This window comes from Acinonyx jubatus, chromosome D1 (assembly GCF_027475565.1).
Source record: "Acinonyx jubatus isolate Ajub_Pintada_27869175 chromosome D1, VMU_Ajub_asm_v1.0, whole genome shotgun sequence".
NCBI lineage: Eukaryota > Metazoa > Chordata > Mammalia > Carnivora > Felidae > Acinonyx > Acinonyx jubatus.
The window spans coordinates 18,953,404-18,977,643 of NC_069390.1; the positions used below are offsets into that span (position 1 = coordinate 18,953,404).

General features: G+C 36.9%; 1 protein-coding gene across 2 annotated transcripts in view; it reads right to left on the bottom strand.

Annotated features, from left to right (window-relative positions):
• Positions 1-24,240, bottom strand: part of HSD17B12 (hydroxysteroid 17-beta dehydrogenase 12) — a 165,109-nt gene that overhangs the window by 90,341 nt on the left and 50,528 nt on the right. For both annotated transcript variants that reach the window (XM_053203279.1, XM_015075703.3), the window contains exons 2-3: positions 15,670-15,716; positions 12,520-12,595 (exon numbers count right to left, since the gene is read on the bottom strand). In XM_053203279.1, coding sequence (XP_053059254.1) covers positions 12,520-12,595; positions 15,670-15,716 — 123 coding nt within the window. The remainder of the gene's footprint in view (positions 1-12,519; positions 12,596-15,669; positions 15,717-24,240) is intronic.

Genomic DNA, 24,240 nt, shown 5'->3' on the forward strand with positions numbered 1-24,240 from the left:
TTTACCAGAGGACTGAGAGAGCATGAGCCAGACCAACAGCAAGAAAAACATGAGTAAAACAAGATCAAGAGTGGGGCTCCTGGCTGGATCAGTCAATGGAGTGTGCAACTCTTGGTCTTGGAGTTGTGGGTTCGAGCCTCAAGTTGGGTGTAGAGATTACCTGAAAATAAAATCTTTAAAAAAATAAAAAACAAAGACAAACAACACAGGAGCACACTATATTCTGTAATCCTCCCTTATTCACAGTATTGCTTTCCATGGTTTGAGTTAGCCACAATCAACTATGGTCTGGAAGCAGATGATTCTCCTTCTGATGAATCGTCAAAAAGTCCATAGTAGCCTAATGCTAGGTCACAATGCCTACGCCATTATCTCATCTCATGCCATCTCATCATGTAGGCATTTTATCATCTCGGACTGTCACAAGAAGAGTGAGTCCAGTACAATAAAATATTTTGAGAGAAAGACTGCATTCATATAACTTCTGTTGTTGTAATTGTTCTACTTTATTATCTTTGTTGTAAATCTCTTATTGCACCTAATTTATAAATTAAACTTTATCATAAGTAAGTATATATAGAAAAAAACAGAGTATGTACTGGGTCCAGTATGATCTGTGGTTTCAGACATCCACTAGGGGTCTTGGAACATATCCACCACAAACAAGGGGGGCTGCCGTATGTTCAAAAAGGAACAACATGAAAATTTTTAAAAGATATAAGGGAAATACAAAAATGCCCTAAAATTTTATATTGAGACAAAAATAATGTCTAGATTAAAAAAAATAATAATCCTAACAGCAAGTTAGACACTAAACAAAGAAAGATTAGTGAATGTGAACACACAGCAATAGACACTCTCAAAAATGAAATACAAAGAGAAAAGAGACCAAAAACAAAAACAAAAAAAGAAAGAAGACAGCAATCAGTTAAGTTGATAGACAAGTTTAATCCATTTAATATATGTCTAAGTGGATTCCTACAAAGAGAGTGAAGGATAGAAACAGTATTTGATGGCCCCAATTTCTCCAAATATAATGAAAACTCTAAACCCATAAATTTCAACTCAATAAACTCCAAAAAGGATAAACATGAAGAAAAGTACACCAAGGGACAAATTACTTAAAGCCAGTGATAAAGAGAACTATCTTAAAAGTGAAAGACAAAAAAAAAAAAAGAAGAAAGAAAGTGTCTTACATACAAAACAGATGAACATAAGGGAAGGGAAGCAAAAATAATAGAAAAACAGGGAGGGGGACAAAACATAAGAAACTCTTAAATATAGAGAAGAAACAGAAGGTTGCTGGAAGGGTTGTGGGAGGAGGATGGGCTAAATGGTTAAGGACCATTAAGGAATCTACTCCTGAAATCATTGTTGCACCATATTCTAACTAACTTGGATATAAATTAAAAAATAAATTATTAATAATAAAAGTGTCTTACACAAGGTGGTAAAAAAGATAGGAGTGACAGCAGACTTCTCAAAAACATGACAGGCCAGAATGCAGCAAAGCAAAGTACTAAACGGGAAAAAAAGAATCGGTCATCTTAAGATTTTATACCCAGAGAAAATACATTTCAAAAATAAAGGTTTTTGTTCAGACTTACAAAAAGAATTCATCACTAGGAGACCAGTACTACAAGAAATATAAAAGGAGGTCTTTCAGACAAGGAAAAAACAAAACAAAAAAACCCCCCACAAGATTCTTGACTGAATTATGTATGTATACAAAGGAATGAAGAGCAGAAAATATTGTGTGTAAATACAGAAGACTTTAAAAATAAATTTAATTCTCGTCAAAATATAGCTATTTATAGCAAAAATGTTATACAATTCATAATATACACAGAAATAAAACACAAAAGGGAATGAAAGTACACTGTCATTAGGTTCTCATGCTCTACATAAAGTAGTAGCTGATTGTGACAAGCTAAAGATACATACTACAAAGTCTAAAGCAATCACTCAAAACAAAGAGAAAAGATGCACAGCCAATAGCCAAAGAAGGAAATAATATGAAATGATAAAAAACATACTATTAATTTAAACATAGGCAGAAAAAAACAAAACAAGGGAAAAAGAACAGACAAGATGACCAGAAAACAAAGAGTAAATAGGTAGATCTTAACCCAATCCTATCAACAATAACATTAGATGCAAATGGTCTGAGAACCCTGATTAACAAGTTATCAAATTGGATTTTTTTTAAAAGACCAAACCTACGCTGTCTACAAGAAACTTACTTTAAATAGAAAGCACATATTTGTTAAAAGTAAAGGCAGAAATATATACCATGCTAAAACTAATCAAAAGAAAAAGTTGATTTCAGTGCAAATAATACTACCAAGAATAAAGAAGGTGATTTCATAATGATAAAAGGAATGAATTCATCAAGAGAACATAACATCCTTAAATGTTAATGCATCTAAAAACAAAGAAATAGACACACAGAGACAGATAAATCCATAATTCTACTTGGAGATTTCAACTCCCCTTTCACAGTAACTGATAAGGGCAAGTAGACAGAAAAATCAATGGAGATACAGATTTGAACATACTGTCAACCAAGAGTTCTATGTTTTAAAAAGCCTCTTCTGAGTAGCTTATGGATACTAATCAGTGCTCCCTTAAATCTGAGAAGAGAAAATTCAAGAACTGCCAGACAAGGACAAAAACTTCTAATGCTTTAAGTGTGCCGGAAATTTCAGAAAAATCATTCTCACAGAAAAGGCTGGCTTGAGCAGTACAGTTAAAAAATTCAAACAGACACTTGGCTAGCAAGTAATAGTTATTTTTAAATGCTCTAATAAACTTTTGAAGTATTTTTAATAATTGGTAAATAAGAATTATATAAGAATCCAAGATGTATATAAAAGTCCTAATTAAGGTAAATCTTTGGCCAAATTAGAACTGGTTCTATCATTGTAATTTTTAAAGTGGCTATGTCTTCTCTCTGATCATATCACAGACTGAAACATAATGCCACTCTAACATTTCATTCATTGAACTTTTATATTTTCCACATAGGTTTTATCAGTTAGCTATATTATCACTGCTTCCACCAACTAAAATTATGAAAATTGGTGTCTTTTATGACTCTTCTGAACTTCAGACAATGCTGAAGTAACATCATTTGATGTTACTCTTCATGTCCCCTGTATAAAAGTTTCAAATGTCATCTCTCTGACGAACTTGGTATCAATAATGATCGTATTGTTCTGCATTGTCAACTTAAATATAACTTCTATGATTCTTAATTAATCCTAAGATACTATACTAATATAGTGAGTTAAAGAAAGAGGCATCTTTGTTACCTGGACCATTTCTAAAGACCAAAAAAAATTTTTTTTGGTTTATTTTTTTTAATATGAAATTTATTGTCACATTCGTTTCCACACAGCACCCAGTGCTCCTCCTAAGAGGTGCCCTCCTCAATACCCATCACACACCCACCCCCTCATCCCCACTCCCCATCAACCCTCAGTTTTTTCTCAGTTTTTAAGAGTCTAAAGACTAAAATTCTTAAAGAAGACTCCAATTGGGATGGCAAAGTCAAAGTGGTAGGTGAATTTTCTTATAATGTAATAACAGACATAAAGTTAATACATTTTAAGCTTCAGGTGAAAGTGTTAACTTTATATGTGTAAGTGTATAAAATGTATTAAAATCAACAAAGAAAGCTTATGAATTAAATAGTTTGAAACCAGTTGTTGAGAAGAAACTTGATCTTTGATAATATAGTCTTCTCTTAATGAGAAAGCTGTAAGAAAAAAAAAATTATTCTGTACCTCCAGTAGGCAGCCTGGCCAACATAGGTTCCTTATCTCCCTCAAACACTCTCACTTTATAACAGCCTGTTAACTTTTTAAGCTTTTGTGTTGACTTTTGTCATGCCCTTGAATCGTTTTTTTTTTTAAAACAAAAGTTTCTCATTTCTAAAAAAGCTGAATTTCCTAATAATTATTGTTTCTTGTGGCTATGTTTTATTTTAATTCCTGTCACTCTAAACCAAGACTCTAATCATTTCTTATCTTGGACACCTCTGACCTATACTTATATTCTGCTATAATCTCTAGTCTGCTGGCAACTCTTTATGCTACTACTTCATAAATTTGGGCCACAAAATGAAACATAGTAAAACTGATTAAGACATAAGGTATATTTTATATACCAAAACTATCATTGGTATTTCCCAGATAGTCACTAGGTAGCACTACTGAGCAGAGAGGGTATTGGGAAAAAAAGTAAATTCTTCCTATCTTTAATTAGCTCAGCTGTCTTATGAGAGCTGCCCTGTTTATCAAGCCCAAAACATGGGCAGAGCCCAGATGTGACTAAAAATGAATATTATTCAACATGTGTACTTGCCAGGATAGACAGAATCATATTCATGATCCTGTGTATACAGACTGGCCACACAACTATGAACAAAGTGATACCTAAGATTATGTTTCTTTTATTTTTTTTTTTAATTTTTTTTCCACGTTTTTATTTATTTTTGGGACAGAGAGAGACAGAGCATGAACAGGGGAGGGGCAGAGAGAGAGGGAGACACAGAATCAGAAACAGGCTCCAGGCTCCCAGCCATCAGCCCAGAGCCTGACGCGGGGCTCGAACCCACGGACCGCGAGATCATGACCTGGATGAAGTCGGACGCTTAACCGACTGCGCCACCCAGGCGCCCCTATTTTTTTATTTTTTAATGCTTTTATTTATTTTTGAGAGACAGAGAGATGGAGTGAGTAGGGGAAGGGCAGAGAGAGAGAGAGAGAGAGAGAGACAAAGAATCTGAAGTAGGCTCCATGCTCTGAGTTCTCAGCACAGAGCCCAACACAGGGCTCAAACTAGCCGTGAGATCATGATCTGAGCTGAAATCAGATTCAACTGATTGAGCCAACTGACCCAAGAGTCCCAAGATTATGTTTCTAAGTATAAAATATTCTTGCTAATTGGTGGCAATTTTAAAACATACTTTATAGAAGTCCCTGGAGATTTATCGATGCCTTTAGTGTCCATCATTAGGATCCTGCCTTAAGGAAAATCGTGGACTAAATCATCAATTAGCTCTATATTATACCAGAATAGTATTCTATTCTGTTGCTGTTAATTACTATAATAAATGAACCAGAGACCATCAGTCCTATTAACAGGTGGTTCCTACGTTTCCTTCAAGTTTGCCAAAAGCTAGAGGCCCAGAAGCTGGAGGTCAGAAAATACACTCTTTAGGAAGGAACATCCAAAGAATAATAGCCTCAGCAGAGGCCTTTTGAGTGCACCTGTCACTGATGCCGTAAAAAAAAAAAAAAAAAATCAACTCCTGTGTCGGACTTCCTTCCCAGTGTAACCTGACGCTGTCCCCAAGCTCAGACTATGGAACAGATTATACCAGGAAACCGAGTCACTACCTACAGAACTCTTTTATTTGAAAATCAGATACAAGCATGCTTTTGGCCCAAGGTCCAATAGAACAAGAATTAATTTTGCAGCTGAATGAAATAGTGGTTTTGAGAAAATAGCTTTCTTTCTTCATTTTTCATTACTCCTCTTTGGTGACTGGCTGTCCTTGGGCAAACGGGAATGAAATGAATGGTTTGAATGATATGTTGATGGTATTCAACTCTTGGAATGGTATGCTGCTCCTACTGATCCCTCAGAAATCAGGAAAAATATTCTCTGAAAAACCTTACTATAGTTCATAAACTGTAGCAGATTGTATTTTCCAGATCCAGATTTTATTTTCCAAAAATATCTCCCTTCCCACATGTTCTTTTCCAACATTACCTTGTCTCTCTTCCCTCAAGAGGTGGAGTCTATTCCTCTCACCTTGAATCTGGGCAGGCTCATGTCTGCTTTGACCAATAGAATATGGCAAAAAAAGTAATGCTGTATGAATTCTGAGAGTAGGTCACAAAAAGATATCAGCTTCTGCCTCATTGTCTTGGCACATTCACTGAGGGATGATAGTTCCCCTGTGGGGAGTCCAACTCCCCTGATCTGGCCATGTTAGAGAGGCTACGCAAAGGCACTTCAGTCAACAGTCCCAGCTGAATCTGGCTTTTCAGTCATTCCCTATCACGGCCCCAGCCTTGTGAGAGAAGCCATCTTAAATCTTTTGGACCAGCCTCTCCACTAGCTGAGTATCACTTAGGGAACTCAGTAATGCCATGAGAAGCAAAAGAATATGTCCCCCAAGTCCTGGTAAAACTGATCAGCAGAATTTTTGAGCATCTTAAAATGGTTATTATTTCACATTGATAAGTTTGAGGTAGTTGTTATGCAGCCATAGCAACTGCAACATAAACTATGTAATTGTTAGGTAAATTTAAAGATGGAAATTGTATAGAAGATACAACACATATTAATTGGCCCTGCCTGCAAAACCAATCAGAACAATGGTCAGAGAGTATACGTGTCTTTACCGAGTTGTTTCCCTTATCCGGCAATGTAATTATTTGCATAGGCTCAGTAAGAATCTATCCTTCTGGGACGCCTGGGTAGCTCAGTCAGTTACATGTCTGACTCTTGGTTTCAGCTCAGGTCATGATCTCGAGGTTCTTGAATTCAAGCCCCACATCTGGCTCTGCAGTGGCAGCACGGAGCCTGCTTGGGATTCTCTCTCTCTCCTTCTCTGTCTGCCCCTCCCTCCCTCAACGCTAGCATGTACACGAACTCTTTCTGATCTCAAAATAAATAAACTTAAAAAAAAAAAAAAAAGAATCTATCCTTCTTCCTGCAAGGATATAATTAGATGAGACAAATTTGTAACCATGACCATGCCAGAAATGTTTCATTTAACGGTAAATCTCATTTAATTAGGCATGACAAGCTCACTAGTAAGAACAATAATTACACTCCAATATGCAGAAACAATGCTTCAAAGCAACTATCCTGGTACCTGCTCGATGGCTTGTGGAATCTCAGTGTTATGGGTAGTAAAGAATGTCACTTTCTGCAAACGCTGATGAATTTGGGGATCTTGGAGTAGTAGGGTACCTCCACAATCATAAGTACCACAGGCAAAAACCAATGCAGGCAAACAGGCTGCTTTTGGGTTCCTAATGGTTCCTTAGCTTAGATTTTGTGAACTGTAAGGGCAATAAAAATATTTCTGGTACTATAGAAGTGACAGAAAAATATATATGACTAGGGGCTACGTGCTAAGATTAACTCTCTGATCTTAACATCATGTGATTTTGGTTTAATTAAACATGAAAGTTAAAAAAGGTTAACTAGTACCTTGTCCCTACAAAAATGAAATAAGCTAAATATAACAAAGCATCATATTAATAGTACTGCTAGTACATCAAGAAATTGTGAAACAAACATTTGGTGAAATCTACACTTAACTATACAGATTTGATCATAGGTAAAATACGAAAAAGTGAAACTGATATATATATTTTTTTACCTTACCCTATTCCTCTGTGACTACAGACCAGTAAGATTTACATTTCTAAAAGGTTTACATTTCAAGAGATCATGGAATTACATGGCAATTCCAAAGCTTTGCACCCTGACATAAGTTAACAAAAAAAAAAGAGAAACACCGTATCTGGTTTTTTTTAATCAAAAACAGAGATGTGTGGTTTTTAAAACCTGAAGCTGATTAAACTGTACACAATCAGAATTACCAACTGCCACATAAGAATAGGAACTGTAAATATCACCATCTCTTTATTCTGTGAGCCACTAGGTTGTTCTGAAAGCTAGTCTTCTTTGCATTGTGCTTTACTGCAAATAAAAATTACCTCAGAGCTCAAAAATTAGGAGTTTTTTTTTCTTGGACAAATCAAACTTGACAAAAATACTGAATATGTTAATAATCCTGGCCAACAAAGATAACAAAATAAGTTTATTATATATGTGTTGACTCTCAGCCTGTATTAATTCAACAGGTGACAGGTATCCTTACAAAGAAGTGTAATTTCATCTAAGCAGTAGATCCTGAGAAAGCATTTACCCATTGTTGGCAAAACATTTAGTTCCCTACTAAATTATATATAACCCTTTGAAAATTTTTTCTGAACAACTCTGATACGTAGGTTGTCCTCCACACTCACAAGGAATTGCTTCTAAAGAAACAGGATCCCAGGGGCGCCTGGGTGGCTCAGTCGGTTGAGCATCCAACTTCAGCTCAGGTCATGACCTCGCGGTTTGTGAGTTCAGGCCCCACATCGTGCTCTGTGCTGACAGCTTGGAGCCTGGAGCCTGCTTCAGATTCTGTGTCTCCTTCTCTCTCTGCCCCTCCCCCACTTGTGCTCTGTCTCTCTCTATCAAAAATAAATAAATGTAAAAAAAATAATTTTTTTTTAAAAAGAAACAGAATCCCCAAGTTTACATAACAACAGTGGAGAGTCAGAAGGTGATAAGAGCCCAGAAGAGGTCCCTAATTTTTCTCAATTGGTACGTGGTTTCTTTTTCAATCTCCTCCTTTCCTCTTTTCTTCTTTCAATCACATAGGGAAGGAGGATGAGTTTAACCTCCTGGAGTGAATGTAAGAGTTGGACTAGACGAGACAAGTTAGCCTAGTTAAACTAACTTGCTTGACTTAGGTTTCCTGATTGAAGTCAGACAGATGCAGAAATGGTATCAGGAGTGGGATCCCCAAAAACAGACTTCAAAGGACTTTGGTATTGGTTTGATTTGATCCATAATGCCACATCACCATTAATCAAATTAATGCTGGCTACGGATTATAACAAAGTATCTGCTGAAGAAATGCCTTAAGGGACCAAGGGGCTGTCACATTTGAGTTGGGCAGAAATGAGTACAAAGATTGTGGTATGGCATGGTTTCTGAATGCACTGAAGCACTCACTGAAAGAAAATGACAAGCTTGGGTCTTTAAACGTTCAGCTCCCCTTTATGAACAGAGAACCAGAGAACTTCAATGGCAGCCCGAATAAAAACCTTGATGTCTTACAGCCACAGAGCTCACCTTGCTCACATCAGATTTAACTGTGCCAGTTGCACAATTACAATGTAAGCTGACCTCCACAGACTCACCATGTCTCATGCATGAAAGTGAAAGCACTGAGCAAGACTTGGGATGGGGATTATCTGGGTGAACTCAGCTGAAGCCAAGGATCTTGAACCCCCAAGCTATTCTGAGCCTCCCTTGCCAGTGGAAATAGAAAAAGCCTGCTTTCCTGTGTCTGAAGAGATTACCTTTCCCCTGGGTTGAAGAACCTGCGCTTACCTCACGATAACTCTAAGGGCAGTTTCCTTGCAGAAGAATTCCTCTTCTCCTCACGATCAAGATCTCTACTGTTACTCATAACAGGGTAAACTCACAGCATTCTTTGGGGAGTAAGTATAAAGTCTGGTCCATAAAGTAATAACTTACACACAAAAATAATTGCAAAAGTTGGCTAATTTGTGTTGGTAGATACCTAGGAAATCTGCGTGAGAATGATTCTAAGAGTGTTAGATCAAGGAAAACATAATATAATGCCAGATTGGGATATTTTTTAAAAAACAAATCACTTACCAGAGATTTAATGGTTATCATGTACAACTAGAAGGGGCTCTAAGAGTTAATTTTGCTGGCTGATTGAAACTTGGACCCATGACAGCCCTCCATTTAGTAAGACTGGGAAGCTGCAACTGCCCCGTCATAATGCCGAGGCAGAAACCCAATGGCTTAAGAAAACAGGTATGTTGGAGTGGATTTATCATGTGCAACTTGCACATACAACCCATCCACCATGATACTCTGTAAGAGGGCCCAGTGGATTCTCTGTTCACTAAGGCTCCAGCTTCATAACTGAAGTGCCATTATATGGGCAAAAGGTTATTAGTCTGGCCCTTTAACACCCCATCAGTCACAGAATTCACCACGTTGCTACAAAGGTAAGAACCTCTCCATTTTCTCCCCTTGGTTTCTTCTATGGCACTATTACAAACTCCAAGTATTTAATTTATTTGTCTGGTTTGTTTTGGTTTATTCGCTTTTTTACCTATTTTTTTTCCCTCTGTCTCCCCCTCTAGCACATAAGTTCCATGAAAGCAGAGCTGTCTCTATCATGTTCACCACTCTATGCTGACTGCCTAGCACAGTACCTGGTGCATTGGCATTCAATAAGGATGTGTTGAAGGCATAAATAGTTGGTCTTTGTCCACATTAAATTCTGGTCCTCCTTTCTCATGGAATAGATATGTTCACAAAAACACTATCCTCCCAAAGAGAAGATTTACATGTGAGTTAAAAACTAGCACAGGCATCTATAATCTCCTCTTTGTATTTCTTCAGCTTAGAACGGACGACCTGGTCTGCTGATACCACCGCTTTCATTAACTTATATGATGCCTAGAAAAACATAATAAAGGTCAATTCAGTGTGTCACCATCTGTCCCTTCATGAGAATGTTTGAACAGGATCCTGTCTTTATCCAGAACCACATCTCTGACCTCAGTCACATGTCACCTCATATCACAAGTTGATAAATTCCCAAATATCATTAAAGTATACTTCTGACTCATTGAGCAATTCTTGTACAGGCTGGAGCACTTTCTAAAAGACTGTCATGAGGTAGCTTTTACTTGTTTCAAGTGGATGATGGATTCATTCAGATCACAGCATTTCAAAATTCAACATGCCCTTTAATCGAGGGTTCTATTTTCCACCTATGAACCTTTACTTCCAGCATCCAGTAGATGCTTTCATTAGCAGCCAATTTTACCCACACACATGCACAAACACATTTTTATCACTACAAGAGTTAAGTATATACATGATCACAAGTAACTAAGAGAGAAACAGTATTAAGATCTAGGCAATATGTTAAGTTCAACTACTACCTAAATTAACTGCCTCTGGCTCATTAGTATCATGGCTTACTTCAAATTCACACCTTAGCAAAACCGCAAAATACTGTATGCCTTGGACCTTCAGGGTTGTGTTTACATAGTTCAAACCTTCAAAGTTAAAATCCTTAGATGCCAAAGATGTAAAGATCTGTGCTCCCAGCAAGGTTTAAAACAAACAAACAAACAAAAAGATTAAAAAAAAAAAAAAAGATTTAACATACTTACACACAATGTTATACGTCAATTATCTCAATAAAGCTGAAAAAAAATACAGCAGAATGCCTCTCTCATCTGAAAGAACTGGACCAGTTTGTTAGTTGGCTACTCACAGAAGTTAGTTAAAGCAGGAATCCTAGAGAATGATAAATATACATGTAACCATTTTATTTCATTTAAACTGTGTATAAATGTAATTCATTCACCCATTCTCTGTGTAGGACCCCTGCCTTACATCTGAACTGAGATCTGCTGACTGGTATTCCAGTCTTTCCTGCAGAACCCATGCCGGTAATGCATCATTTATGACTGCAGTTTTCAGTTCCTTTAAAGTGCAGCAAAAATTTCAACACATATGAAACAATCGGAGAGCAAATTTCTTACTTTTTATCATTTTCCGCTATTATTTTGCATTTGTCTTGTTCACTGCTAATTTGACAGGTAATTTTGGAAAGAACTCTCTTTTCTCACTATTTTTCACAGCATTCAAATTAGTTTTCATAGAAACAACTCCCCTTTTTAATACAAATATTGCATCAGTTTGCAGAACATTAAATAATAAATGTGCTCTGCATAGTTTGTGGACAAACTCAGCTGACTCTTAAAGCAAGTAATTTGACTTGTGGGGGTAAAAGTGCACCAGCATCACACTGAGAAGCCTATGGGCTACAAACAGCACACTGGGAACACCAGTCAGTATGTTCTCCCAAGGAAACGGACAGTACGGCTTAATCCACCTGCTTGGTTAATTAAACGTCAGTTCAGAATCTTTGCTATATGGTAATTCAGGTCTTAAGCATAGCTGGCTAAGAAGAAAGCTCCAAAGATTCCTTCCCATATGTAGATAGGCTGCCTTTTATATTTTTCTTCAATTATATATGATATACATTAGAGATAACAATGTCAAAGAGTAAAAAAAAAAAAAAAAAAAAGCACAAGAATACTGAAATAAAGCAACAGAAAAAGAATTCAGGTATTTAAGTAGAACATGATAAAATACTCAGAGATTCTGATTCCAAACAGCAACTAATTGAGTCAGTAAAACATGTTTTAAGGAAATTTTAACAGTCCCATATGAATTTGAAAAAAACTGATGACCCCATTTTTTTTTTTTAATTTTTTTTTTCAACGTTTTTATTTATTTTTGAGACAGAGAGAGACAGAGCATGAACGGGGGAAGGGCAGAGAGAGAGAGGGAGGCACAGAATCGGAAACAGGCTCCAGGCTCTGAGCCATCAGCCCAGAGCCCGATGCGGGGCTCGAACCCACGGACCGCGAGATCGTGACCTGGCTGAAGTCGGACGCTTAACCGACTGCGCCACCCAGGCGCCCCAGATGACCCCATTTTAAAACATCCCTTCAACAACATAAGAAAAAAGCTTTCTGAGCTATAAATAAATGTCAGTGCTAGATACCTACATGAAAACATTCAACTTAGATTACTGTATTCCTTTTGTAAACATGAAAGCAGGAGAGGGTGTAAGGAGAAACTTACTTATTTCACTGGAAACTTGGTTCAGTTTATCTTGTGATCTGCTGATAAGGACAATCTTCATTCCATGTTTTGCTAACTGAAAACAATAAAAAAAAAAAAACACTGAAGAGTTGAATCACCTGTATATTTCATTAAAAGAGAGAAATCAGATATATTCTCATTTTAAGAAAACCTGATAATATGATATACCTAACTAAAAAACCAATAAACCTAAGTTGTAATGAATGGACAAACCAAATGAAGACACTACAAAAGGATTCCCCACAGGGCTATCTTTCTAGATTAAGCAAGTACATAAATGTCAAAGGATCTCAGAAGGAGTAAGACTTTCACTTTTCATTTTGCACCTACCTACACTGCTTTAGTTTTTTAAAATCATAAATATCTATTACTTCTATAATTTAAAAGCTAGCTTTAAAAAAGATTTTGTCTTGGACTGGATACATAAAGATTGGAAGACTGGCAAAGAAAACTACAGTTAAAATGTTATAAATTCCTAAAACTAGAAGAAATTCTTAAAATTTTATTTAGGCATGATGTTTTGTGGACAACAAAGGTAAACTGAGGTAGTTGATTGGATAAAATAAAGTATTTCCTGAAAACACCTTCTGTGTGTATACACACAACTATGTAAGTGCTATATAGAATGAGTAGGATTTATAGGAATGTGGTTTCTAAATAGACAAGCAGAGGAAAAATACACTGATACATACGAAACGTTTTAGTGAACTATTCCAAACCGTATATAAATGAGCAATAAATCAGATATTTAAACTAAAAGTAATTTAGTAAACTAATATTCCAGTCTTGAATCCTAAAGTCAGTTTTTATTAAGTAGTGAGCAGTTTTGCAAATGAGAAAATATGGAAAAACACTTTTTATTAAAATAACAAGGGTTAATAATAATTTGCTAAATTAATCTGCTATAAAACCACTAAAGAACCTGAGTCCATGCTTACAATTAAAAAAAAAATTAACAAAGGAGGAAAGACAAACAAGAGCTCTTAATTATAGAAAAGAAGCATCTAGTAAATGTAGAAGGAAAGATATTATTACAAAAATTACCAATTTTTTCACAACCATGGTAATAACTAATTTAGGAAAAAACTGTCAATGGATGTTAAATCCACTGGACAAAAGACTGCTGGGAAACGGATATTTTTTTCATACAGTCTCAAAGTATCATCCCACAGATTCTATATTAATTACAAAGGGAAAGAAGTACCTTCATAACAGAGAATGGTGGTAGCATCTTAATAAATGATTTATCTTAACATAATAATGGGACAAGAGAGTTCTTGTACCTCCTGATAAAATGAACTCAGAAAGATAAAGTATCATCTGGGTAGCATTCCTGCTAAAAAATGTCTAATCTGAGCTAATCATGAGGAAACATCAGACAAACTGAGAAATCTGCAAAACAACTGGCCTGTATTTTTCAAAATGCCATTGTTATAAAAAAAATTTTTTTAAAGCTAGGAAACTCTTCTAGTCAAAAGACATGACACCTAAATGCAATGTATGATCCTTAACTGAATCTTGAAACCAAAAAGAGCTATAAACCTGGCTGGTTCAATTGTAAGAGCATGTTAACTCTTGATCTCGGGGTCATGAGTTCAAGCCCCACATTGGGTGTAGAGAGTACTTAAATAAACAAATGAATAAATAAATAAAAAGAGCTATAAAGACCATTACTGAAACAATTTGGGAAACTTGCATATATAGGTTTTATATAATAGCATATCAAGTTAAACTTCCTGTGTGTGACCATTGCACCGTGGTTATAAGGTTGAACGTTCCTAGTTCTTAGAAGATGCATGCTGAAATCTTTAAGGGTGAGTTGTTAGGATGTCTGCAACTCACAAATGGTCCCAGCAAACAATATTAATTTAAAAATATCCATAATAGTAAATGAAAGTTAAATGTGACAAAATGTTAATAACTGGTGAATGCAGGTGAAAGGTACAGGGTATTTGTTGTATTCTTCTTGCAACCTTCCTGGAGTTTTGACACTCAAAATAAAAACCTGGGACAACAAAAGGAGATTGGGAAAAAAAAAAAAAAAAAACAACTCTTTGGGAATGACAAATGAGAAATCCAGTGGATCTGCCAGGATTGTCATCACAACTGGGCTATTATCATTAGCTTTGGGTGCCTTAGTGGAACTAGAAGGCAGGGAAGCTTGTCTTAAAAGAGTACTATCAACGCTCCTGCTTTGTACAGTCGTCCTCATACTATCATGGTCCCTATCCTTTCATGACATTCCAGAGAACTTGAGAACTCTTTGCCTATATCTGTCAGTATCTTTCTGTCAATTACAGTCCTTATTAAAAAATGATGCCAGGGGGGCACATGGGTGGCTCAGTCGGTTGAGCATCAGACTTTGGCTCAGGTCATGATCTCTCAGTTCATGAGTTTGAGCCCCACGCTGGGCTCTGTGCTCACAGCTCGGAGCCTGGAGCCTGCTTTGGATTCTGTGTCTCCCTCTCCCTCTCTCTCTCTGACACTCCCCTGCTAATGCTCTGCCTCTCAAAATGAATAAACTTAAACAAAAAAAAAAATGATGCCATGGACTAGCCTAGAAATAAAACTACTCTAATAATAGTAAATCCACCTATTGGAAAATAGTTCAAAACAACTGACTTTAAAACTAAGGACTGTCCAGGGCACCTGGGTGGCTCAGTCAGTTAAGCGACTGACTCTTGATTTCAGCTCAGGTCGTGATGCCACAGTTTGTGAGTTCAAGCCCCGCATCTGGCTCTGCACTCACAAGGCAGAGCCTGCTTGGGATTCTCTCTCTCCCCCTCTCCCTTTGCCCTCCCCAATGCTCTTTTTCTCTCAAAATAAATGAATAAACATTTTTTTAAAAAATAAACAAATAAAACTAAGGACTGTCCATAATCATGCAATATAAAATAAAATTACACTACATTTTTTCCAACATACTGGGATAGAAAGTTTTATACTCACTTTTGCACAAAAATTTACTTTAAACTGTCTTTGCTTAAGCAAACATGGTGTTTCTGATTACAAAGTATATGCAACATTATATTTGTTTTTAACTTCAAACATCAAAACTACTGTAAGAGACCATCCCATATTTGTTCTTATATTTTTAAGCCAAAAAGAAAGGTCTTGAAAATTACCTACCTCTTCTGCATATGACTTCCCAATTCCATCAGTACTACCTGTGACAACTGAGAAAAGAAAAAAACAGTTTAGGTGAAGAAGTACAACGAAGAACCAATCATCGTGAGGACCCATCAGTTACTTATACACAAGAAGACCTGTGTAATACTTTGATGTAAAAGATGCAGCCACACCAGTGGTTCAAATTTAAGACTGAATACCCACCACAATGGCTAAAATTTGAAAAACTGCAATACCAAGTACTGACATGGTTGTGCAGCAGCTGGAACTTTCACATATTGTTGGTGGCACTGGAAACTGATACAATCATTCTGAGAAAAAAAATATCTGGCATTATGTCCAGAACTAAACATGTGCCTACCCTATGACCTAGCAATTCCCAAGAGGTATGAATGCATCGTGTCTGCCAAAAGAATGCCCATGATCTCTTTATTTATGCCTAACAGGTAAACATACCCAACTACTGATCTACAAGAGAGTAAGGAAGTAAACCGAGGTATGTTCATATAATGGGATACTAAATAGCAATAAAAAAGAACTATTGATTTACACGAAACATGCACAAACCTCCCACATATTATGTTAAGTGAAAAAAGTCTGACATAAAGTATACAAACTGCTGTGATTCCATTTATTAAGGTTTAAAAAAAAAAAAGTAAAACTAATCTGTGATGACGAAAGTCAGAATATTGGTCACATCTGGGTAAGGGGGTAGATGACAAGAAAGGGGCATGAAGGGACCTCTAGGGTGGAGGATATATCCTGTATTTTGATTTGGGTACCTGAGTGTGTAAAAATTCACTTCAAAAATGTATACTTAAGCACATATTACTATCCCTGTTACACCTTAATAAACTCAATTTTTCAAAATTATGGGCAACCAAAAATTTGATTTCTTCTATGGGAAAGTATATTTCTCTTCATCATGGTATCTTCTCTCTGAAATACTGGAATGATGTTTGTTACAAATTCAGAGCATTGACATCTACTCCAAAGTGTTAGGGATGTGCCTCAATTGGTTTTCTTTTCTTTTCTTTTTTTTTTTGTATGTTTGTCTATTTATTTTAATGTTTATTTATTTTGAGAAAGAGGGAGAGAATGGGGGGGCGGGGCAGAGAGAGAGGGAGACAGAGGATCCAAAGCGGGCTCTGTGCTGTCAGCACAGAGCCCGATATGGAGCTCAAACTCACTAACTGTGAGATCATAACCTGAGCCGAAGTTAGACGCTTAACCAACTGGGTCACCCAGGCTCCCCTAAATGTTTATTTATTTTTTAGTGAGAGAGAAAACATGCTCTTGCACAAGCAGGGGAAGGATAGATTTTTAGCTGAAATATACATATTTCAGAAGAATACAGATGACAGTGGAGCCCATGTGTGTGTGCGTGCACAAGTGTATGTGTGCTTTTAAATTGCCAACCCCACACTTATCAAACCGGCATATCTATCATACTTTACTCTTTTTTAATGTTTATTTATTTGGGGGGGAGGGGCAGTGAGAGAGGGGGACAGAGGATCTGAAGCAGGCTCTGTGCTGACAGCAGAGAGCCTGATGCAGGGCTCGAACTCACAAACCATGAGATCATGACCTGAGCCGAAGTCGGACCCTTAACCAACTGAGCCACCCAGCTGGCCCTATCATACTTTAAAAGTCCTGGAAAGCCCAGAATATTGGAAGGACTAGAGATTATAAAATTTGCCTAATGGATATCAAGTCTTCCTTTTCCAGAGTCTCTGGTTTTGGAGTTTATAGTAGATACTGTTAGAGCACCAACCACATACCCCACTTCCAGCACAAAGGTTCTCAGTCAACCCCCCACTAGGAGTGTTATCTGCTGAGTACCAACCAAGAACTGTCCTCAGACAAAGAGAGCTGCCTTGCCCAAGGTTATAGCCCCTCCCCTGGGCAGTAGGTCTAATGACTGGTCCACACTTGGGGACAAAGGTCTGACTCCTTTACTTCACTTAGGCATCTCTGAAGGGCTACGCAAGGTTCAGAAATTCCCATGGGATCAGCTGTGATCTCTGCTACACTTGCGTCACAGGTGCACATCTGCCTGTCCTATTCTGCTTCTGGTGCTTCCGTACAGAGGTTATTCCTAAGTGTACCCCCCAATGCACCCCCGTGCACACACATTTCAATCAATGTCCGAGTGTTTCCTGATGAACTACTGAGCCTGCAGTCAAGCCTCTTCTTTTTTACATAATTGTATGTAGATTGAAGCAATACATGAACTTGGTTTGAAAAAGAAAATAGTTACAAAAGGTTTAAAGTGAAAAACAGCAGTACCTCACCCCACCCTTCTGTATCATAGCACCCCATTCTGCTCCAGCTCCAGAAGTAACCATGTTCATCGTTTCAGTTGGTTTTCCTTATGTTATCATCCTTGTTCTAAATCCTGTGCTCACACTGTTATCTCCTGATCCATTAATTTTTATATTACTTATTACAGTTGATGAGAACTCCCATTCCCCTTTGTTTTCCCCCCTCCTTCTAATGAAGTTATATCATAAGGTTCTGTCAATAGTCAGTGTGCACATTATTATAATAATGCACCTCAATTCTGACATAAACCAGAGGACATGGGCCCTAGCAAAGCTGCCCACACTTTAGGCATCAGCCACAAGTTTAGACATCCCAACAGGCATCCATACTCTAACTAACTGACTATAAAATTAAGGGTTCCCACAACCCCTCAGGTTCAGTAATTCACTAAACAAGTCACAGAACTCAGGACAACTTCACAACTTGTAATTACAGTTTTTAAATAAAGGATACAAATCAGAACGAACCAAATGCATAGCCACATGGGGTGAGGTCTAGGAGGGTCCTGAATGTAGAGCTTCCATGCCTTGCCTGAATCAGGGCATTTTACCCTCACAGCACATCAATGTGTTCACCAGTTAGGAAGCTACATCAAACTTCAGTGTCCAGAGTTTTTATTGGGTTTCATTACAAAGGCATGGTTGACCAAATCACGGACCATGTCACAGAACTCAACTTCCACCCCCCCTTCCCTTCCCAGAGGTTGGAAGGTTGAGCTGATATCATCAAATGACTCAAATCCCCAATCTTCTAATCAATGGTTGGTCTTTCTGGCATGACCAGCCCCCATCTTGAAGCTATCTAGGTCCTACCATGAGTCATCTCATTGGCATAAAGTATCAGGGCCAATTGTGAATAACAAAGACAATCCTATCATTCAGGAAATTCCAAGGATTTAGATTCTCCCCAGCAGAAACCAGGGATGAAGGCTTTTCATATTCTTTATTATACAACAATTACTGTGGTTAGATAAATATAATATTCACTACTGAAGCAAATAGTATGGTATAATTACCTTTCCCTTCTTGGTCAACATTTTTCTTTTCCTGTAGTTAAAACTGCCTTTTTCTTCCATTTCCATAGTTTTCTTTTTAAAATTTCCCCCATTTTCTAACAGTCTCTCGATACAATTTTCCACACAATCAATCCCATGAATGTGTTCCATTCTTTTTTTTCCCCCTTAGAGATTACTTCCCTTGAGCCCTCCAGCTTTTATCCTGCTCCTCCTTGGAATGGCTACTCTGCTGCACAGCTATTATTCTAGAACCTAACCATGAGAATTCCCTTGGCCTCTCTCTCCAATGTTGAAGCTCTTGTTTTCTAGATCTTGTTCTAGTCTCTCATTAGGAAGCACACCCACCAGAAGCTTTCCAACAATGGATACATGAAGACACATTTTTGTAAACATTTTTGTATATAAATTTTTTATTTTAGACTTACCAAAAAAAATGTGAAGATAATACAGGGTGATCCCTATACTCCAAGTCAGTTTCTCCTATTCCTAACATCTTATATTTGTCACAATTCATCAATGAATACTGGTACATTACAGTAGTCCCCTCTTTTCCACCAGGGATACATTCCAAGACCCCCAGTGATGCCTGAAACTGTGGATAATACCACATCCTATATATACTATGGTTTTTCCTATAAATACATACCTATGATAAAGTTCAACTTATGAATTGGGCATAGTAAGAGATTAAAAACTTAACAATAAAATAGAACAATTCTAACATAATAACAGTTATACCAATGTGTTCTCTCTTTCACAATACCTTATTGTACTGTACCCACCCTTCTTCTTCTTGTGATATGTGAGATGATAAAAGGTCCACGTGATGAAGTGAGGTGAACGATGTAGGCATTAGGACATAGTGTCAAGCTACTACTGACCTTCTGACAATATGGCAGGAGGAGGATCACCTGCTTCCAGACCACAGTTGACGCAGGTAATTGACAGTGAAGAGCAAAATCTCAAATAAGAGGGGGGACAGGGTGCCTGTGTGGCTCAGTTGGTTAAGCTTCTGACTCTTGACTTCAGCTCGGGTCATGATCTCATGGTTTATGGATTCGAGCCCTGAGTTGGGTTCTATGCAGACAGCAGAGCCTGCATCAGATTCTCCCTTTCTCTCTGTCCCTCCCCTACTCACAATCTGTCTCTTTCAAAATACATACATACATATATACATAAAAGAAGGGGGGCTACTATATTATTAACAAAAGCCTGTATCTTTTTCAGATATTCTTGTTACTGAATGTCCTTCTGTTCTACAATGCCATCCAGAATATCCTATTTAGTTGTCATGTTTCTTCATGTGACAATTTAAGAGACAGTTTTTTGACAGTTTAGGAGAAACTTTCTGATTGTATCTTTTTTTTTTTTAAGTCTATATATTCTAACTTCACACATAATAGTTCAACTGGGTATAAAATTCTCAGCAGGAAATAATTTTTAACAAAAATATTGAAGACAATTCTCCACTGTCTTCCAGCACCAATAATGTTTAACATGTGTTTCACTATTCTGAGTTCAGATCATTTGTAAGTACCAACTTTTTTGTCATGGAGCTTTTAGAATTATCATTTAATCTTTAACACTTGTCATGATAATGTATCTTTCAGTGGTTTTTTTTCCATTCACTGGTGCTAGATACTAGTGGGCCTTAAAATCCATGATCTTCAATTCTGGCAATTCTCTTCCATTAATTCTTGGATAATTTCTTCACCACTTCTCTTTCTACAATTCTTATTAATCAGGGGCACATGGGTGGCTCAGTCAGTTAAGTGTCGACTTCAGCTCAGGTCATGATCTCATGGTTCATATGTTCAAGCCCCACATCGGGCTCGGTGCTGACAACTTGGAGCCTGGAGCCTGCTTCAAATTCCCTCTCTCTCTGCCCCTCCCCCATTTGCCTCTGTCTCTCAAAAATGAATAAACATTAAAAAAAAAAGTATAATTCTTATTAATCAGAATTTATATTTTTTAAAAAGGTTTAGTTATTTATTTTTGACAGAGAGCACATGTCCACAGGTATGTGAGCAGGGGAGGGGCACAGAGAGGTTGAGAGAATCCCCAAGCAGGCTCCACATGGAGCCTGACATGGGACTTAAACCTACAAACCATGAGATCATGACATGAGCTGAAATCAAGAGCCAGATGCTTAACCAATTGAGCCACCCAGGTGCCCCTAATAAGAATTTAGATTTAACAGTTTCTCTATTAATCATACTTTTCTTTTTGTCCTACTTTCTTGGAAATTTCGTCAGTTTTATCTTCCAAACTTTCTATTATATGACTTTTAAATTTTAGGGGTCAAATTTTTAATTTTGAAGAGCTCTCCTCTATTCTGATTGCTTGTACCTTTTTTTTTTAAAGAGCATCTTGTTCTTATTATAAACCCATTATCTTCTCTTATCTCTGAGGATATTAATTATATTTTATTTATATACAGTTGGTCCTTAAACAACAGGGGTTTGAACTGCACAAGTTCACTTATATACAGATTTTTTTTTATACAAAGACAGTATAATATGGTAAATGTATTTTCCCTTCCTTACGATTTTTTAAAATTTTTCTAGAGAGAGAGCATGCAAGCACTTGCATGCATGCAAACAGGAGAGGGAGACAGAATCTCAAGCAGGCTCCATGCCCAGCACACAGCCTGATGCAGGGCTCCATCCCATGAACCAAGAGATCATGACTTGAACCAAAATCAAGAGTCAGGTAATTAACCAATTGAGCCACCCAGGCACCCCCCGCCCATCCTTAAGATTTTCTTAAAAACATTTTCTCCTCTCTAGCTGAGTGTAAGAATCTAGTCAGCTAATCCACATAATATCAAAAATATGTTAATCAACTGTTGTTATCAGTAGGGCTTCCAGTCAACAGCAGGCTATTAGTAATTAAGTTATTGGGGAGTCAGAAGTTACACGCAGGCTCTCGACTGCACAGGGCCCCTAATTCCCACGTTGTTCAAGGGTCAACTACATTTATATTTTCTTCTACTCCTTACATTCTGTTTCCTCTACTTTCCTTTTGACTGATTTGGCTGTCTCATCTTGGAAGCATTACTATAGCAATTAGTGTGCACATGTGGGGTGATTACACTTTTAGCCTCACTCTAGGGTAATCAAAGGACAAATGACCTTTTTTATTAGGGATTCCATAAAAGTATTTGTCTTTTCTGAGACCCTTCAATATCTCTTAAGAAGCATTTCCCAATTTAAATCTTTTGGCTGCTGGGTAGTTTGCAGATTTTTTACTCAACCCCTGTTCTCAGTCAGGTATCTCACCTCTGCCTTCTGTTGTGCCCAATTTTCCTGAGTCTCAAGCACATTTGGCTCAGTGCCCTTCCCCACCCCTGTCTTTTGAAGTACCTGACACTTCCAACTGCTGTGCTTTTCTGGGATCCAAAAGCAAATCTGTATGCTTCCTGCTTCCTAATGGTGGACTGTCTGTGAGCACTCTGTGGTCTCCTCTCTCTGAAGTCAGTTACCACTCTTCCACCTTCATTTGCGGTGACTGGGCAATGAGGGATTTCAGAAGTTCCCTAGTTTCATCAAAATGGAGCTCTCTTTTTCTCATTCTCCTAATTCTTAGAGAGGATTTCCAAGAAATAAAAGGCTAGAAATATAGCAATTTGGTCATTTTAAAACTGTAAGTTACCCAAGTTTCCTCTTAAACATATTATACTAAAAGTAGACTAACTTTAATTGAGAACAAGATACTAAACACTCTTCTCAAAAAAAATTTGGCTTTATGCTCCCAGCAAGAATTTTTTTCCTATCATCTTCTTCTATTGACTATCAAATTTAAATCAAATTAACAGTTTTTAGAAACTATTATGTGCACAGCTATAGAGACTACAACAATGTAGAAGATCCACTCTATTAGGTGTTCAATAAGTCATCCATTCCACAGTTAGGACTTCAAATATTAAGCAGAAACAATATGACTTTAAATAGTGCAAATATTAAAAATATAGCCTGATTTTTTAGATAGATGATAATATCATTTTTCTATATTCTAATAATTAAAATCAAATCTAGAGTTGCATAGTTATACATGAGCCAAATATGACCTCACAAGTACATTTTTTTTCTGAGAAAATTGTAAAGTATAAAAATCATTTTTATGGGCACAAAGAAGTAAAAAATAAAGTTGGAAATTCACAGGCTCCCTTAGTCATCCCGGTAAGCACCGCTATAGTTCTACAATAATCAGTCACCTACAATGGCCAGGCAATGGGGGATCAGCGATCATTTCTATCAAAGGAAATGACAAATTCTTTAGTTCTCTATGTCATATGATAGGTAAGTGTTTGAACGACATACAAACATGACTCAGTCATGTCAAATTTCAATCATAAACATTTTATGTGATGCAAAAAGAGAACTTTAATGTATTTATTTAAGACACAGGCAATGGAGACAAGGATCATCCTGCTGCTTTTACTTTGAAAGAGCCATTCTTAGCTTTAAAGCTACATATCTTCCAACAGTAGCAGCAGAGTTAGCCGCTGGTAGTTGGGACAGAAAAATCCCCTAATCGACTTCATTAATTTTTTACTTTTATAAAATAATAGTGTGATTCTCACTATTAAGATGATACCATATTGTCTGGGGAGTCAACTCATCATCATTAATTTTAGGAAGCTAATCAAATCATACCATATCTTAAATCAAAAGTCTATTAGCATTGCTTCTGGGGCATTGGGAAAAAACATGAAATAGATTACTATTTTTTTATCCTTCTTATTGTTGGTATTTTTTGCCCATGTGCATGTCCTCCCTTTTTAACAAAGAAGTGCTTTCCCACCATGAATAGAAAGATGGTGTAAATTGAGAGAGCAGACTCTTTATCTATTCCAGTTTACCAAAAATCAGTGCAGCATTGCTTAACCCTACTTCCAAAGGTCACTTAACATGTGCTTGCGCTCTATCTCCCAAAAATAAATAAATAAAATTTAAAAGATTAAAAAAAAAACAAAAAAACAGATTTCTTAAAAATAAAATTTAATTGAAAACTTACTTGATTACTATTTACTGAATTACTTGGTTATTGTAAAAGACCACCATTTTCAATTAATATAAACAGAATATTAGTGTAAAATATGTATATACATAACTATTAAAATTTTTTTTTATTTCATCAATGTAGTACCTAAGATCATCTTTTGGTCTATCTTTTGGGAAACATTTGATATAAGCACTAACCACCCTGAAATACCTACCACCTTGCAA